The 19,091-nt window shown below is 48.3% G+C and overlaps 2 protein-coding genes and 1 gene segment (V, D, J or C); 1 reads left to right on the forward strand and 2 right to left on the reverse strand.

The window, feature by feature from the left end:
• Positions 1–1,282, reverse strand: part of LOC143823102 (immunoglobulin lambda variable 5-37-like) — a 56,441-nt gene extending 55,159 nt beyond the window's left edge. The window contains 2 exon segments of the V gene segment in view: positions 776–1,098; positions 1,197–1,282. Coding sequence covers positions 776–1,098; positions 1,197–1,242 — 369 coding nt within the window.
• LOC143823103 (immunoglobulin lambda-1 light chain-like) overlaps positions 1–19,091 on the reverse strand; it is a 134,232-nt gene that overhangs the window by 63,687 nt on the left and 51,454 nt on the right. The gene's annotated exons all lie outside the window — the stretch shown is intronic.
• Positions 7,966–19,091, forward strand: part of LOC143823101 (fibrous sheath-interacting protein 2-like) — a 41,810-nt gene continuing 30,684 nt past the window's right edge. For both annotated transcript variants that reach the window (XM_077309020.1, XM_077309021.1), the window contains exons 1-10: positions 7,966–8,133; positions 9,594–9,719; positions 10,446–10,607; positions 11,217–11,306; positions 11,962–12,101; positions 13,089–13,233; positions 16,680–16,790; positions 17,237–17,378; positions 17,479–17,574; positions 18,229–18,362. In XM_077309020.1, coding sequence (XP_077165135.1) covers positions 8,026–8,133; positions 9,594–9,719; positions 10,446–10,607; positions 11,217–11,306; positions 11,962–12,101; positions 13,089–13,233; positions 16,680–16,790; positions 17,237–17,378; positions 17,479–17,574; positions 18,229–18,362 — 1,254 coding nt within the window. In that variant the 5' untranslated portion in view covers positions 7,966–8,025. The remainder of the gene's footprint in view (positions 8,134–9,593; positions 9,720–10,445; positions 10,608–11,216; positions 11,307–11,961; positions 12,102–13,088; positions 13,234–16,679; positions 16,791–17,236; positions 17,379–17,478; positions 17,575–18,228; positions 18,363–19,091) is intronic.

The following is a 19,091-nucleotide window of genomic DNA, read 5'->3' on the forward strand; positions in this document are numbered from 1 at the left end:
CCACAACAAACACCCTGTGAGGTAGTTGGGACTGAGAGAGCTCTGAGGGAATTGTCACTGGCCCAAGGTCACCCAGCTGGCAGCATGTGGAGGAGCAGAAGATCCAACCGGCTCTACAGATTAGAGGCCGCCGCTCCTAACCACTACATTAAAACAGCCTCTTGTTACTTCATAGACTCATTATGCGTCATTGCGTTGGGCAGCATACCCCAGCGCTTCTTGCATATGCACAGGGGAGGAAATCTCCCGGCGTATGCGGACTGCCCCGGTGTTTTGTGTGCGTGTGCAAAATGCCAGGGCTGGAAAGCCTGATATGCTGCATGGAGGCGGCAGCAGCAGCAGCGGGGGGTCATGGGGCATGGGCCCCCACCACTCGCTGACAGGAGAGCAGCATGCCGCCCTCTCACCATGGTGGGGTCGGGGGAAAGCCCTGTTCAGCTCCACGGCAACGCAGAGCTGACAGGGTCAAGAGGCGTCCCTGCAGGGATGCCGTAGGCTGGAGGATTATGCACGTAGGCCCAGGGCAGCTCCAGGAACCTGGAAGAATCCGCTTTGACTCAATGTGGGCCTTCGATGGGCCTGGGTTGGGCCAGGGCTGAGTGGTGCCTGGGATGGCGGCGACATCGAGTACAATTGGGGATTTGCCCCGAAGCCCTGTCACCGCCAGCTCAGAAAGTTCACCCTGTGCATAATCGGTCATAGAAATGCAATTCAGCTCCCCTGGGGGGACAGAAGAGGTTTTTGTCTGGCTTCCTCATCGGGTTGCATCACTGTGATACGCACTGCCGGGCCAGTATGCACAGTAATAATCGGCCTCGTCTTCGGCCAGGGCTCCGGCGATGCTTAAATGGCAGGTGTTGCTGGACGTGTCTTTGGAAGCCGAGAAACGAGGGGGGACTCCGGAGCCCTGGTGCTTGCTGGAATCTGAGTGGTAAAGCAAGAGGTATCTGGGGGGGTTTCCAGGCTTCTGCTGGATCCAGACTACGCCAAAGCGGCTGATGCTGTCCGCACTGCCCATGACACAGGGGAGCTTGGCTGTGTTCCCCAGAGAAACAGACGCTGAGGTTGGCTGAGTTATCACATGCTGGGTGTTCAGACCTGGAAGAAAAGAGCATTGCAGGAAGGGTCACACAGGTGCTGCATCTGAGGCACATTCCTAACAGCAATGCTGCCCTTTGTGCTTAGTTGCACCTCACCTGAGCACCACAGGACCAGGAGGCCGATAATGGGAGCCCAGAACATGACGGCGAACTTGGTGGCCCCCAACGAGAGAGGAGACAAGGCAGGAAGCAGCAGAAGGCCTGGCCCCAGCAGCCCTTTATACCTCTATGCCCCTCCCTCATGCTAATCAGCTCCTGCCTGATTGGTCCCGACTGTCCCAGGGACACAAAAGCCGAGTGGGCTTTGTTTTGATAAAGCAAATGTCAATCAGGTCAGCCCCCAAAAGATGCCCTTTGACTTTCCTGTGGGGCTGTAAGAAAGATCTGGGGACTGTGCTGAATCTTTGGTTTCAGTACTAATTTTGGTCCTGGGAGGCAAGGGACGTTTTATGCACCCAGGATGCCTCTGGCATGCTCTCCCACTAGTTTGGGATCGAGCGACTAGGAACGAATTGCCTTGCCTTTTCAGCCTCGTTGCGTTAGAGACCTCTCTTCATTGGAAGGATGGAAGATTAAATACGTTTTGACTCTTGAGGCCGGCGAGACAGTGGAGGGTTTGTTTTGGGTCAGTGGAGGAGCATCCACCAGGAATGCAGAAGCTCCCAGTCCGGTTTCAAGCCCTGGACCCCCCCCCCCCCCCAGTGAACAGCATCAGATAGCTCCTGACGGGAAGACTATAGTAAAAGATACAGGATAAAGCCACTGTTCAGGGCAGACAAAATTGACCTAAACAGACTTTTAAAAGAGCAGGAGTGAGGGGAGTGATGGGTGTGGGGTTAGAATTGCTTGTGTCGTTTTTGTCTCACTAGACTTGCTTGCCGATGAATTGGCCCCTTTGTCTTGGGGTGTCCCACGGGGTCTGTTTTTTGCAGTTTTCCAAAGCTGTTAAGGCTCAGTGCAGACACAGATATTTCACTGCAAGCTTATTGAGGAAAGCGGCAAGAAAGGGAGCTAACGTCCTTCAGTGGTACAGCTAATGGCTTTATGTTTTCCATCCTTGGCTTGTTCCTTACCCTAGAATAGAAATTCCCAACCAGGGATCCGGAGTACCCTGGGATTATGTGAGAGCTCCTCAGGGGTTATACGGCTTTTCCTAGGAATTCAGATGGCTGCTGACATCACTAGACATCACTGGATCCCCCTTCCCCTGTTGCTCTACAAGCCTGGTCTCTTTCTCCACAACGGAGAAGAAATTAATGATCGATTGATCGATTGGCTGGCTCCCGCATCTTACTTCTGCACTTGCCTCTCTGAAGGGGCATGTCACCACTTCCAGAGCTCATTGAAGCCGGAAAAAATATTTCAGGGGTTCCTCCACAGTCAAACGTTGAGAAGAGGCTCTTCTAGCACACCTCCCTCTACCCTCTATCATCTACCCCCAGCTTTCTCAATCAGCTGCACACCATCTGCTCACCACTCTGGCTCCGCCTCTTCATGTCATGTGACCATGAGCTCATCACACCTTTGTGGCTTATACTGTGCCACATTGCCTTCCTCCCAGGGGTTAGACCAATCTATGTAATTATGTCTGCAGCAACAGGCCAAGTCTTTCACTGTATTTTCCCTTCCTAAAAAAAAAAAAGGTTGAAATATGTGCATTTCCCCACTCCAGTGCTCAAACCATTGGTGCTTGAGATAAGCCGAGAGAATTCATGTTCTCTTGGGGAAACAACAGAGCATTGCACATAAGGTTCTGTCCTTCTGCCTCTTGACTTGGAAAGCCAATGTGACTGGCTCTACTATTGATAGTTCATGGCCACCCCCTAGTGGTTTTGATTGGCACTGCCATCTTTATATAGGTTCTAGAATAGAATCATAGAGTTGGGAGGGGCCAGACAGGCCATCTAGTCCTACCCCCTGCTCAACGCAGGATCAGCCCAAAACATCCAGCTGCTGCTTGAAGACTGTCAGTGAGGGGGAACTCACCACCTCCTTAGGCGGTCAATCCCACTGCTGTTCTACTCTGACTTGGAAAATTCTTTTCCTTGTATTGCTTTTTCAACCCTGGCCCCAGCCTCTGGGGCTCATGGGAATTGTAGTCCATGGACATCCGGAGAGCCACCATTGGGCTACCCCTGCTCTAGCCTGCTAGACCTTGGCTCGGTCTCTTAAGCCAAAAGCTCGGCTGTTCAGCGCCAAGCTCAGGGGGGAGGTTTTGTCTCATTTCCCCATTTGATTGCATCACCGTGTATTCCTCCAGCTGCCACCAGCACCATAAGATGTAAGGCAGTGATAAACAGCCTCGTCTTCGGCCAGGGCTCCCGCGATGCTTAAATAGGCTGTGTTTGCAGCCGTATCTTTGGACCCGGAGAAACGAGAGGGGACTTGGGAGCCCTGGCCCTTGCTGGAATCAGTGTAATACCTTAGGAGGTATCTGATGGGGCTTCCAGGCTTCTGCTGGTACCAGTACATGTACTGGCCACTGACGCTATATGCGCTGCTCAGGCCACAGGAGAGCTTGGCTGTGTTCCCTGCTGACACCGACACTGAAAGGGGCTGAGTCAGAACAGGCTGAGAGTGGGAACCTGCAAAGAGAAAATGGTAGAGACAGTTGTGTCACCTGTCCTCACCTTAGCAGCAATTCCCATGGGGTTTTGACCCACTCTCACCTGAGCAGCACAATGCTAGAAGGCTGGGAACCAGAGGCCAGAACATGGCGAATGGATCAGATGACCCAATGAGGGAAAGAAAGGAAAGACATTGGAAATCTTTGCAACAATGAACCTTTATATCTCCCTTCTTTGCAGCTGTGCTCCACCTTCTTGTCAACCATGTGGGTAATCTGATTGGCTCTAACAACTGGGGGTGTATTTAAAGGCAAGACATTCCATTTTTGAGTGAATCAAGCCACTTTCTTCAGTTGCAGAGGCTTCCTCAGTAGGTGGTGGGTTCTCTTTCTTTGGAAGTTTTTAAGCGGAGGCTAGAGAGTCATCTGACAGAAATGCTTATTTTATGAACTCAGGCAGATTGTGGGTGGGTGGGCAGGAAGGGATGTGCCCGTGTTTGTCACTTGTGGCCCTTCCTTGCATAACAGGGAATTGCTGATTGCCAGTGTGGGATAGTAGGTGAATTTCCTCCAGGCCAGGCTGGATTCTGGAGATTTTTGGTGGGGGGAGGGGGGGAATCAGTGGCCATGAAATTGGGGTCACTATGAGTGGACAGGTAGTTGTGAATTTCCTGCATTGTCCAGGGGGTTGGACTAGGTGACCCTGGAGGTCCCTTCCAACTCAAGGTTTCTAGGACTCCTTTGGGCAGTGAAAAGCAGGATGTAAAAACCAATTCTTCTTCTGTATTTAATTTTATGTACTTTATGTCTTTTAAAGCAAATGGCTAAAAATGGATCCAAAACACCTCAGCCACATAAGGCAGGCCAGCACTGTTGTCCCAGATTGCAGATGAGAAATAATTGTTTGCTCAAGATGGCTCCATGAGGAAGCAGCAAAGATGATGCTGAACCGTCAAGCTGCCTGATCTCAACATGCTCTCTTAAGCACGAAACAGCATTTCGCAAAACTTGACTGTTTGAAACCGAGCTCAGGAAGATGGTATTGTCTCAGTTCCTCATGTGACTGTGCCATTGTGTTTACCTCCAGATGCCACGATTACCATCTGCTGTAGCACAGTAATAATCGGCCTCGTCTTTGGCCAGAGTTTCAGCAATGGTTAAATAGCCGGTGTTGGCAGATGTGTCTTTGGGCTCAGAGAATCATAGAATCATAGAATCATAGAATCATAGAATCATAGAATCATAGAATCATAGAATCATAGAATCATAGAATCATAGAATCATAGAATCATAGAATCATGGAGTTGGAAGGGGCCATACAGGCCATCTAGTCCAACCCCCTGCTCTACGCAGGATCAGCCCTAAGCATCCTAAAGCAACGAGAGGGCACTGTGTAGCTTTATGTAAGCTCTTCATATTTGGTGTAGCTCTTCATATTTGGAAGATTTTGGAACATTCATTCATTCATTCATTCATATCCCACCCTCTTCCACAATGGGAACCCAAAACAGTTTCCATAGTTCTCCTCTTCAATCTCACACAGTAGGTCAGTATTATTACCCCAAATATGTGTGTGTGTGTGTGGGAGGAGGGGGGGATTAGGGCTCAGGCTTTATTATTAAGGTTAACTGATCAGCACCCTGCCAGTCACAACAGAACGGCATCTTGTGACGTTTCCACACTGAGTATAGGGAGGAAGGTTTTTGTTTTGGTTCCTTGCTCAACTGCAACACTGTGTTTACCTCCAGCTGCTCCCACTGCTGTGCCCTGCACCACAGTAATAATCAGCCTCGTCTTCATCCAGGGTTCCCGTGATGGTTAAACAGCCGCTGTTTGCAGATGTGTCTTTGGACCCGGAGAAACGAGGGGGGACTCCGGAGCCCTTGCTGGAATCAGTATGATAATACAAGAGGTATCTTGGGGAATTCCCTGGCTTCTGTTGAAACCAGTATATGCCATAGCTACTGATGCTGAATCCACTGCTAATGACACAAGAGAGCTTCACTGTGGTGCCTGCTGAGACCAATACCGATGGGGCTTGAGTCAGCACAGGCTGAGCCTCCGAACCTGGAAAAGAGAAAAGGGAAGAGAACGTTCGGCACGCTTGGCTTATCAGCTGCACTCATCTTCACAGCAATTTTAGTGTGTATTTGACTTGTTCTCACCTGCGCACCACAACACTACAAGGAAAAGAAGGGGAGGCTGGAGCATGATGAATCAATTGGGCAATCCAATGAAGAAAGGAAAGAAAGGTTGAAGAGATGAGGGAAGTCTTAGCAGTAATGACCCTTTATATCCTCTTTGCAGCTGTGCTCCGCCTTCCTGTTAGTCGCGTGTAATCTGATTGGCTCTAAGGATTATGGGCGTTGATAAAGTCAAGAGGTTCCATTCTTGAGTGAGTGAAACTTTCTCCAGCCTCAGAAGGCTGGATTGATTTAATTTATTGATTTATCTTATTTAAGTCATTCTTCACTGGGGAAACTTTATACAATCACACCTTATAAACTTGTGTCAAGTGATTAGACATGCATTTTCTCTTTGGAGTTTTAAATTGAGCCAAACCACCACTCTGAGTTGTAAAAGTTGCCCCCCCCATACACTCTTGGCAGAGAATAAGCAGGGGGGAAGTAATCATTCAATGGCTTTCCAAGCTCATCTTAGCTACCTCTTTAAAAAGCTAATAGGTTTGGCTAGAGACAATGAGTATGTCAAAGTGGACAGAACTCTTAACTGAAGTCTAGAGGGGTGCCATTAGCCATGTAGTTGCCTAACTAAAGGAGCCTGTCCTATATTTTAACATCTGTTAGGGCATGAATAGAGCAAGGAACAGATGATTTGCTATTTACTTATTTCTTTTAGAATGCCTTGCTCATTCTGGTGATGTGCTAAAAGTATGCTTGTGAACATTTTATTGTTAATAAATATGTTATAACTTTGGCTGCTGGTGGTAGTTCTCTGTACCACATAGACCTCCGCCATCTCTGACACACTATTGTAAAAGGAAGCTTTAGGAGGCAGAAGGATGGCTGTTGGCAAGCAGCTATTCCTTCAGGGGAAGGAAGCATCAGTCTGCTTCTATACAGTCCATTCCACAAAGCAGAGAGCCAAAGGGAAGAATTTTCACATTGGGATAAGTGTTACTCTTGCCCACCCGCAGAAGGCCCAGCCCACCTGCACTTTGCTGTTTATTCGAAACGTTATCTGTTGACATATACATTCTCCTGTTCTGTACTGTTGAATCTGCCTTGAGTTTCAGTGAGAAAAGTGAACTTAAATAAGATAGAATAAGAATTTAAATCAAATAAAAAATACAAGAAAAGCATGAGTCAATCTATTTGACATCAGAACAATAATCTACTCCAGGAATTCTCAACTGGGGTTTCATGAAAGCCTGGGGTTGCTCGACAGCTCTGGAAGGGTTTCCTGGAAATTATTTATTTATTTATATTTATATTTCAATTTTGGTTTGATAACAATAGACAATCCTTTTGAGAAGCCTTTTAAAGGGCACCACTTCCTTTGGGCTAGGTTGTACAAAAAGCAGAGCTGTTCAAGAGCTCCCCCACCTGGTTATACGTCCAGTGAGACACCACCAGAATCTCTTGACTTCTTCACCATGTCCCTTTAACGCAGTGGTCCCCAACCTTTCTGAGGCTGGGGACCGGCAGGGCATCGGGCCGCGCCCGCGCATCGGTCCGCACCGCACAACAAGGGCTCCCCCACCAGGTTAAATGCGGCATTGCCATTACTAGGCTCCCGTCTTCTGTAACAGTCCAAAAAAATCACACTCGGCAGCATTCCCCACGGAGGTGTCATCTTTATAGTTTCCCCCTGAGATTTTCACATGGCCGGTTCAGCCGCCGTTGCTCTGCTCTGCATGGCCACTTTAGAAGAATCGCATAGTGCAGGGGGTTGGACTAGATGACCCATGAGGTCCCTTCCAACTCTAGTATTCTGTGATTCTATGTGATTGGCGGGCATGTATGACAGGAGTGTTTTTGGCCTGTTCTCTTACATGGGCCCGTTGCAGTTTTTGAGTAAGGGTCAAAGGCAACACTGTGCAATAACACTACATTATAAAAAAATTAGCCAACAATGAAATAAAGACAGCCTCCTCCAATAAGCCACATAAAGGAGGAGAGAAGTCTAGATTTTCCAGACAGTTCTATTCCTTTCCCAGACAATCAAACAATTCTGTTTTTACTGCAATGGACCTTGCGCTGACCTCACACTTGTCAGAACGGAGATATTAGGTCACAATGTCTCAGAACGTTCTGGAAGGGCTGGGGTGGATGGGGCCATTGGAGGCTAGGACCTCTGAGGGCAGAGGCTCAGCCCGAGCTCCTTGCAGTCGCAAACATGGCGTACCCCCACCGAGGGCTGGCCAAGGCGTCCATGGGGCACTACCTGACGGAAAGCGCTCGGACGGCGCTCGAAGCGATGGAGCCGGAGGAGGGCGTGGTGCAAGTGAGTCCCGGAGGGGGGGGGGAAGGCAGATGACTGGGAAGGGAGGAAGGGAAGGAATTGCAATGGGAAACATCTCCCCAATCCTGACTTCGGGGCAACCAGCAATGCAAGGAGGACCAAGGCACAGCTCTAGGGGGGTGGGCAGTGGGAGGATGAACCGTGGGCTGGAAAAAACAGCTCCATCTTCCCATAAAGCTGCAGAAACGGTAAGTGACGTTTCCTCTGGAGCTTCATGTTGGGATAGGCAATGTCTGGTGTACAAAGAAGAGGAGAAGACCCTGCAAGGGTCAGCAAGAAGATTATTAGATAGCATAGTGAGGTTAGGACCCTCTCTCCTGTTAAGTGTCTGTCTTCAGATTACTAGAGGCAGTTTGCTGCTGCTTCTTAGAAGCCACAGTTCCAGTCTCTGTCTCTGTCTCTGTCTCTGTCTCTGTCTCTGTCTCTGTCTCTGTCTCTGTCTCTGTCTCTGTCTCTGTCTCTGTCAGTTAGACATGGTGTTAGCAACTGTCTCTACTCTGGACTATCAAGTATTCTAATTCCTGAATAAACTTCTAATTGTTCTTCAATCAGGCTGTGCTAACTCACTGTGTGATTTACTCTGCTAACACTTCAGGCATTTTAACCAGGATAGAACGAAGGGTCAGAAGGTGTACAGGCATGGAGGATCATGGCAGAGATTCCATCTCATGTTCATTATAATGGCTGCAAAGGGCCTGTTCTTATAGAGGAAATATTTATTCATCATAAAATCATTCTAGGCCCCCTTGATATGATTTTATATTTCCCAAGCCCTCCGGCATATAATAGCATCGCCTACCTAAAAATCTTGGGGTGAGAAAGGCTATAAAGCCGGTGAAAGAAATGCACAAGCCATTCAACCTCCATTATGAGGGTGTGCACAATTAGTCCTAGAAATACTGAAGAACATGAAGTAGCAGTGTTGGTTTTAATACCCTGCTTTTCACTACTCGAAGGAGTCTCAAAGTGGCTTACAATTGCCTTCCCTTCTTCTCCCCATAACAGACACCCTGCGAGGTGGCTGGGGCTGAGAGAGCTTTAAGAGAAATTCTTGGTAAGAGCAGATTCTAACAGAACTGTGACTAGCCCAAGGCCACCCAGCTGGCTGCATGTGGAGGAGTGCTGGCTTAGAAGCTGCCACTCTTAACTACTACACCATTGATACTCATGGGATTAATGAGCACACCAGCTATCTTATAAGGAGTCAGGCTCTTAGTACATCGTTATGGCTGGCAGGACCAGCTCTCTGGGATCCCCGGGCTTTCCCTACCAGCCTGAGATCCTTGAATGGGGAATGCCAGGGACTGAATCTAGAACGGCCAGTGTGCAAAGTAGGTCATCTATCACTAAGCCAGAGACCTTGTGCCCAGGGCCACTCATTCAATCACAACAGGTCACATGAAGCCCAGCGGAAGTTTAGATGTGTGCTGTTTCTCTCCTAGCTGGGCCCTGGGCAGCAGATGCCAGCCGTGGGTCCCAACCAGCTTCTGGACATGCCCCTGTTCAGCAAGACCCCTTTCCTGCCAGGCTCCAACACCTTGTTCTACACGACGAAAGTGGGAGAAAAGGTAAGCCCTGAACATCCACCTTGTCTATTTCATGCTTCAATCCCGCTGTCGGACAGGTTTGAATGCAGGATTGAGAGAACGGACTCCAGTGAGTGTTGGCTATAGATACACTAATGTGTATCTATACACTATAGATACAGTACATCTGGCTGGTGCTTCTTGGTTCTGAGTTCTCCTGGTCTTAGAGCAACTTGGGGCTTGTAACCTGTTTGTGGGTCACATCCAATTAGCTGCTGGAAATTAAGGGATCTATTGTGTAATTCTCAGGCAGTGCTATGCCCAAATTCCTTCTGGGTGTTAATGCTGTGAAAACAGCTGTGGATTGCCCCCTAGATCAGAGGTGGCCAAACGGTGGCTCTCCAGACATCTATGGACTACAATTCCCATGAACCTCTGCCAGCACGTGTTGGCTTGGGCTCATGGGAATTGTAGTCCATGGATGTCTGGAGACATCTGTCAGCACATGCTGGCAAGGGTTCATGGGAATTGTAGTCCATGGGCATCTGGGGGGGGGCAAAGGACTAGATCAGGGGTAGTCAAACTGCGGCCCTCCAAATGTCCATGGACTACAATTCCCAGGAGCCCCCTGCCAGCGTTCGCTGGCAGGGGGCTCCTGGGAATTGTAGTCCATGGACATCTGGAGGTCCGCAGTTTGACTACCCCTGGACTAGATCAAAGAGATGTTACCTCTCCACAGTCCTTTCACTGCCTCTCTCCCTCTTCCAGCTTTATCAGCCGTCTCCCAGTTTCGACCTGAACGATCCCTATTGCAAAGTCATGGCACCCAAATACAACAGTCTCCACGACCCACACTTGCGGGCCTTCTACAAGAGGAAAAGCAATCTGCAGAGACTGAAAAAATCCGGCTTCGTCACCGACAAAAACAAAGTAGGGGCAACCTGGAGTGGTTGTCAAAAGGGTGGTTCATAGAAATTGGAGACTTTTTGATTCTCAGTTTTGCAGGGCCTGCAAGACGGAGCTCTTCTGTCTGGCTTTTAATTGGGGCCAATGAAATACGAAACATCTAAATCTAATGCGCCCCACCTTTCCCACATACTATTATGGGGAAGATCATGGATGATCTAGACCATGACCTGGCTTGACCTAGACAACATCATTCTGCTCGCACCAGTCATTCTTAACACCCGAACTGCTTATTCAAAAGTGGTTTTACCTTCATTTTCAATGGTTTTAAACCCACTTTAATTTATTTTTACACGTCTTCTAAATTTGCTTGAAAAATTGGAAAATTCCTGGGAATTTGGGGATCACACCTGAAGAGGATGGAGCTTGGGGAGAGGAGAGAGCTCCATGGGACATGATGCCAGGGCATCTGCCCTATCTGCATGTCATTGCTTAGTCTAAATGTGCATGTTTAGAGGGGAGCAAGCCTTAGTGAAACCTCTCCACCCTGGACCCCAAGAGGGAATCTGCGGGGGACCTAAGCAAGGGCTATTTCTTCCCCTGAGGATGGGGCTTCTCCTTTTCATCTCCTAGGTTGTGTGCTCCCTGAAGGAATTCAACGAATACCGACAGTACCTGACTTCCCTCAAGATGGAGTTTGAAAAGCATTATATCAAAGAACAAGTAAGTAACCGGAAAGCAGTGGGAAAGGCTTGGAGACTCCTTTGCCCCCCACTTCCCCCAAAGCTATCCACACTGAAGGTTCATCTACAGGCTCCCCAGCTCTGGGTTGGGAACACCTTGAAGACTGGAGGGTGGAGCCTGGGGAGGGTAGTGGGAGGAGCTCCAGAACGATGTCATCGAGTCCATCCCTATTCCTCCTTTCCAGTTTTGATTCCCACGAGAGGGGGAAAGACTGTGAAAATGGTTTAAATCTGCCATCTTGTTAGACCCTCAAGTTTTGACCCACTTCCTCACAGAGTTTGAAGAGGGGAGAGATGCAGGGGATGTGGTGCCATGAAGTCACACTCTCAAGCTGCTATTCTCTCCAGGGGAATTGATCTCTGTACTCTTGAGATCACTTGCAAGTTTGGGAGAATTCCAAGCTCCCTTTATAGGTTGGTATCTTTGCTTCAGGTGACAGATAAGACTGAGACTTATGGGGACATAACGCCTCATTGCCTATTTGTTGTAGCTTCCTCCCAGTTTTAGTTGTGGGCATGGGGGACATCTCTTCCTGCCTAACACACTTCCTTTATGCCCCCCTGATAAGATACATTACTGAAAGGAGGCACTCATGCCAAGCCTTCTTCATTTTTCTTGTCTTTCTCCCTTCTAGAAAATGATTGAAAAACAAGTTACAAAGATTCAAGATTCCAGGCTTCTTCCTGAAGCTGCTGACACCTCAAAATACCGAGACTGGCTGCTGAAGGAAGAAAGGCCAACTATAGAGGAACAAGAGAACGTTATGAGGAACAGGTATGGATGCTACAGGGCTTTAGGGTAGGGTTGCCACCTCTGGTTTGGGAAATATCTGGAGATTTGGGGGGGGTGAAGCCTGGGGATGGTGAGTAGACATTTGATTCAGCCCAAAGTACTTGAATCAGCCTTGATTTGGGCACGAATCTGCCGAATCCAGTCTAAATTGCCATTTCCCAATAAGTTTAAATGGCTGAATCAACCTTGCTCGAATTGCTGAACCACAGTTCTTTTGAGGAGAGGCTCCTGCAGCCATGCTGCAAGTTTGGTGCCTCTGTCCCAAACCCCCACTTCCCCAGAACCCGGGAAAAACAGAAAGGGGGAAATCCCCATAGGCGAATGGTGCCATTTGTTTCAATGGCACCGAATCGATTTGGCCATATCCGAATCGATTTGGCTGAATCAAAATTACACAATAGGTGAGTTAGACAAATCAATTTTTGATTCAGTCTGAATCTGAATCAATCTGAATCAATCAATCTGAATCAATAGGTGAGTCAGACTGAATCAATTTGTCCAAATTATCTGTTGTGTCGTTTTGAGTTGGCAGAATCAATTTGGCTCAATAAGAAAGGTCCATATCTTCTCCTTGCACATGCCAACTGATGAGTTTGAGGAGGGACTTCAGCAAGGTAAAATAGAGTCCATCCTACAAAGTAGCCATTTTCTGCAGGAGAGCTGATCTTGGTCATCTAGAAACCCATTGTAATAGCAGGAAATTTTTAAGTGCTACCTCGAGGTTGGGACCCCTTTGCACAGGAAAATCCAGCTGCAAAATAACATTGAAAGTACATTATCCAATGTGCATGGAATGTATTTCTCTCCCTTTCTTACAAACAAACACCTCTGTGTGTATGTGTGTGTGTGTGTGTGTGTATGCAGGGTATACCTGTGTTCTTCTCAGTAACATGTGAACAGGGCTAAAATGACCTGAGACACAACTTAGGCCTTCTGACACCCCTGCCCCGATTTTGGTTGGGTAAACAGGTATTTGGACCTGATTAACGAGGAACTGAGCAAACTGGAACAGCTTGCTGAAGAAAACCGGTACCTTGTTCTGGCGCATGATGACAAAAAGAAGCAAGGACTGGAGAAAAGGAAGCAGTTCCTCCTTCGCAAGAAAATGGAAGAGGTGAGGCTGAGGTGGACAACACCCATTCCTGTGCGAAAATACCCCTTGTTCACTTTTTAAAAGCAATCCCATCTCATGCCTGCCAGTTTGCTTCACTTCTTGATCCAGGCTTGGGAGGGCTTTTAGTCAGGCTCCTCAACCCCTGAGCTTGGTAGAATCTTGTTGGGTGGTGCTGGTCACAAGAACAATGCAGAATTTCTACAGCTCTGGGGAAACTGAAAGTGATCCGTAACAGAGCAAAAAAAAACCCCATTCAAAAACCAGCAAATGAGTCACTAAAAACAGCATAATATTTGACAGCAGTATTTATTGATTTATTTGGATTTTTATACCACCCTTCCCTATGGCTCTGGGCGATTTACATTTCTCTTCCTTTGAGCTCAAGATTAAGATGACCAGATTGTCCCACTTTTGGAGGGACATCTGGGGGTACCTGGCAAATTGTACTTATGTTGAAATTAAAATATATATATTACAATACTATTACAATACTATTTTTGCATTCTATTCATTCTATGAAACTTTTTTGTTGCTCCACATAGACCAAATTTTTAATCACGAACCCTCCCGATCAATGGTGTCCCGCTTTACCAATGTTAAAATCTGATCACCTTACTCAAGATGTTCCAAGGTCATAGAAGCAGGGGCCAGATTTTGCGGACAAAATCTCGACACTCCGCCACGACCTCCCTCCAACCTTAGATACAAAAAGTGAACTAGAGGCCCCTTGGCCATCTTTGGAGAAAACTATGAGTAACTTCAGACGACTCACGCTGACCGAAGTGGACAGGATTCTAGCGACAACAAGACCAACTACATGCCCACTAGATCCTTGCCCATCCTGGCTCTTGAAAACAGCTGGCATAAAGATAATGGGCCCCCTCCAGGAGATAATAAACCTATCTCTAACAACAGGAGAATTCCCGGAGGGTTTGAAAGAGGCTGTGGTACGTCCACTGTTGAAAAAAACATCTCTAAACCCACAAGAGCCTAACAACTACAGGCCCGTGTCTCACTTAGCGTTTCTGGGCAAGATGATAGAAAGGGCAGTCGCAAACCAACTGACAGAATACCTGGAAGAAGCTTCGGTCCTAGACCCATCCCAGTCTGGCTTCCGGCCTGGCCATGGGGTAGAGACAGCGCTAGTCGCCCTAACGGACGACCTCCGTCGCCAGTTGGATCGAGGCGGGTCGGCACTGCTGATATTATTAGACCTCTCAGCAGCGTTCGACACAGTCGATCACGAGCTTCTAGCTCGCCGCCTCATCGATGCTGGAATACAAGGGACAGCCCTTCAATGGCTGATCTCCTTCCTCCAGGATCGTGGACAGAGGGTTGCAATAGGAGAGAAAACATCAGGCCGCCGGCAACTTACTTGTGGAGTCCCACAAGGAGCGGTCCTCTCTCCTATCCTATTCAACATCTTCATGCGCCCTCTCGCACAGCTGGTACGGATGTTTGGGCTGGGTTGCCATCAATATGCAGATGACACCCAGCTCTTCCTCCTGATGGATGGCCGCCCTGACTCTCCCCCAGAAGCATTAGCCAGCTGCCTGGAAGCAGTGACGAGATGGCTCAAGCAGAGTCGTCTGAAGCTCAATCCTTCAAAGACGGAGGTCCTGTGGCTAGGTAGGAAGGGCCCATGCGAGGAAGCGCGCCTGCCTACCCTGGATGGCGTGCAGCTCTCTACGGCTCACTCTGCCAGGAACCTAGGCGTGATTCTGGACGCCTCCCTGACAATGGAGGCCCAGATCACAAAGGTAGCGCGGCTGGCATTCTACCATCTCCGCCAAGCCAAACTACTAGCGCCCTACCTGGCCCCGGAACACCTAGCCACAGTGATCCATGCGACGGTCACCTCTAGACTGGACTTTTGTAACTCGCTCTACGCAGGCCTGCCCTTAGCCCTGACCCGGAAACTACAACTGGTTCAAAATGCAGCAGCCAGGATCCTCACGGCAACACCGTGGAGGTCCCATATCCGGCCTATTCTCCATCAGCTGCAATGGTTACCAGTTGAATTCCGGATCAGACTAAAGGTTCTGGTAATTACCTTCAAGGCCATACGCGGTCAGGGCCCAGTGTACCTGAGGGACCGCCTCCCCGCCTATGCCCCCAAAAGAGCTCTGCGCTCTACTGCCTCCAATCAGCTAAGGATCCCTGGCCCTAAAGAAGTCCGTCTGGTCTCGACCAGGGCCAGAGCATTCTCTGTTCTGGCCCCTACCTGGTGGAACGAGCTCCCAGAGGAGATCAGGGCCCTGACGGAGCTTAAACAGTTCCGCAGGGCCTGCAAAAAGGAGCTCCTCCACCAGGCATTTGGCCGAGACCAGATGTAATCTACAGCGACCAAGGGCCCCTGCTCCCCCCCACCCCCCCTCAGAATTCAATCAATAAGCCACCCCCCTCAGAATCCCATCAACAAGCCCTGGACCTGTTTGTGTTATGATTGTTTATTGTTATACTGTGTTGTGTTTGGTTGCAATTGTTGGTTATTGGTGTACATGTTCTACAGACTGTTTTATGTATGGTTCTCTGTTATAATGTAAACCGCCCTGAGCCTCCGGGGAGGGCGGTATAAAAGTATGATAAATAAAAAATAAAAATAAATAAAATAATAAACTGCAGTCAGGAAGTCCAAATCTCCCTTGGTGGGTTTAGGGAAGCCACTTCCTTCAGTCTCTGCCCCACCCCACACCCTACCATTTAGGGATGATAAGAGTACTGGTCTTCCTTTAAAAAAGGATGATGTATACGGAGTGCCAGTGTGCTGTAGTGGTTAATGCCGGATGCTTCTAATTTGGCGAGCTGGGTTTGAATCGCTGATCCTCCACGTGTAGACAGCTGGGTGACCTTGGGCTCATCACAGCCCTTATAGTTCTGTTCTCACAGAGCATCTCTGTCAGAGCTCTCTCAGCCTTACTTACCTCACAGGGTGCCTTTTGTGGGGAGAGGAAGGGAAGGCAATTGTAAATTGCTTTGAGACTCTTTCGAGCTGTGAAAAGAGAGTATAAAAACCAACTCTTCTTCTTCTTCTTCTTCTTCTTCTTCTTCTTCTTCTTCTTCTTCTTCTTCTTGAACATGATGGGGAAATGCTAAGTCTTACTCTAAGGACGTCCCACATAAACAACATTCTAGTCATCTAGTTGGACATCAGAGAGGCATGATTGTCCCACACCCTCACCAGCTCTTATCTGTCTCAGCCCTTGTTGTTTTGCCTACATACCTTTTAATAAAACTGGACCCTGATAAACAGGCATCTTTAAGAAAAATGGAGAGTCTGTTTTGAACTCAGGCCCCAGCACCCCAAGAAAATGGACAGGAGGGGTTTTGAAGCACGTAAAACAGCCTGCTGCCTTCTCAGCACCTCTTATCTTCTAAAGCCCCCTTGAACCTATGCCCCCCGGGAGACAAGTAACATCTGCCCGGCCAACCTTTCTTTTTTTCAGGAATGGAGGAAAAAGGAGATGCTGCTGCTGATGAAAATTGGCGACGACATAAAACGAGAGGCGAGGATCGAAGAGGAGCGGCAGAAGATCAAGGAAGAGAAGCTGAAACGGGTGAATGGCGGCAGATTCCTGACATGGGGGTGGTCTTCACACCTCAGTGACAGACAACTTGCATTTAGCCTCTTCTTTGTGCACTTGTGGAATTCAGAGCCATGAGGCAATGGTGGCCACCAGTGAATCTTTCCAAGGGGGTTACACAAATCCAGAGAAGAGGAGAGGGGTTATTAGTCATGGAGGCGAAATGGAGCCTCCAAGTTCAGACGTGGCCATTTTATCTTGCAACAGTGTGGGAACTCTTTTGTACTGCCTACAACTTTTCTTGGTGCTCCATATAAGATGAAAATGGGGGTACCATGGAAGGCTGTGGTGGGCTCAGTGATAGGGCCCTCCCACCTTGGTGTTCTTTGGGACCTGCAACTATTATAACTAGTTCTTTAGAATTATTGGTGCCCTACAATTTGGAAATGGTGTTGAGGCTTTGCTCTGAAATCTTGCAGAAACAATTCATCTTGGAGAAGAAGATGGCCTACCATCTGAAAAAGCTGCAGGAGAGGTTTCTCAAGGAAGGCTTCCCACCTCCCGATGAAATTTTCCCTACCCAGGAAAACTCCGAGCGGGCCCAAAACATTAGAAAAACAGGTACTTTGAGAATTGCACTCGGCCCTTCTACAGACTTGCAAAACTCACCGAGATCTGCTTGTGGGCGCTGCCAAAGCTGACCGTGTTTGTGTTCTTGTAGTTTCAATATACAAGAGGCTTCCGGAGGATGACGAGGCCCAGGTTCTTGAAGAGTCATCCAGTGAGATTATGACCAAAGATTTTGAGTTTCCCAAAGGTCAGTCTAGTATTGGGGTGCAGGGGAAGGGACTTGGAAGTTAAGCTGAGGATAGGATGGTGAACCAGTCCTTGTCATTTACGGAGAGACTTCTGGGCCTCTCCTGACTTGTGGGGTGATGGAACTAACCCTCCAGCAGAGATCATATGGGTTTCCATCCTCTCCTTGATTCCCCCCGGGGGTGGCCAAACTGTGAGTCTCCAGATTTCCATGGACTACAATTCCCATGAGCTTCTGGGCTCATGGGAATTGTAGCCCATGGACATCTGGAGAACCACAGTTTGGCCACCCCCGCTCCACCCTATGGCCAATTTCTGGCATGAGATAAAATGGCTGTGGGGGGTTCCTAATAAGCTGAACTTTATTATTAACTGTTTTAACTATTTTATATATTGTTGTATACTGCCCTGAGCCTGCTTGCAAGGAAGGGGCAGTATAAAAATCAAATAAATAAATGGTCTAGGAGGGGGTTTGACCCTTGGCCATACTGGTTTGCTGAGGACATCTGATTTGAAGGACAAGGCAGATTCTTGCCTCTGATTATAGCATCACTTCTAATTGTGGTGCCAACAGTAGGCATTTAGCCCCTGGCTTGCTTCTTGCAGCTCTTGTTTGAGGTGATTTATCTGTCCGGTTTCTTCTTTCTCCGAACAGGTGATTCACATCCATTCTCCAGCCAAGAGTTGCTGCTATCCAAAAGCCAGAGCAGCACACTGTACTCAGTGGCATCTCTGAAAGATCAGCCAGTTAGCAAGAATACTCTGAGCCAGTCCAAAGAAACCTTGGAGGTAAGAGGTTGCTGATAAAAAGTAGCTGCAGGGTGGGCCGAATGAGCAACCCAACTGGGATAAAATCATAGAATCCTAGAGTGGGAAGGGGTCGTACAGGCCATCTAGTCCAACCCCCTGCTCAATGCAGGATCAGCCTAAAGTAACCAGGATAAGTCTCTGTCCAGTCAGTGCTTATAGAGTCATAGAACCATAGAGTTGGAAAGATCCAGACAAGCCATCTAGTCCCACCCCCTGCTCAATGCAGGATCAACCTAAAGTATCCAGGATAAGTCTCTGTCCCGCTCCCCACCTCCCTTAGGCAGCCAATTCCACTGCTGAACTACTCTGACTGGGAAATTCTTTTTCTGACATCTAGCCAGTACTGTTCTGCATGTAGTTTAAACCCGTTAGTTCAGTTCCTATTCCCTCCGGCCAACAGGAACCTTTCCCTGCCCTCCTCCAAGTCACAATCTTTCACATACTTAAGAAAGCTACCATGTCTCCTTTCTACCACCTCTTCTCCAGGCTGAATATTCCCAAGCCCCTCACCCTTTCCTCACAGGGCTTGGTCCCCAGGCCCCAGATCATCCTCAGTGTTCTCCTCTGCACCCTCTCCTTTTGAATGGCAATCAGGTACTGCTGGATAGACTGTTTCCTTGCCCAACCAAAAAGGAGAGCATTCCTATTGAAGTTCTCAATGTTTTTCTACTGACTGGTCAGAAGATTCAGTACTTGGATTTCTTCACT

Source organism: Paroedura picta, chromosome 13, assembly GCF_049243985.1.
Source record: "Paroedura picta isolate Pp20150507F chromosome 13, Ppicta_v3.0, whole genome shotgun sequence".
NCBI lineage: Eukaryota > Metazoa > Chordata > Lepidosauria > Squamata > Gekkonidae > Paroedura > Paroedura picta.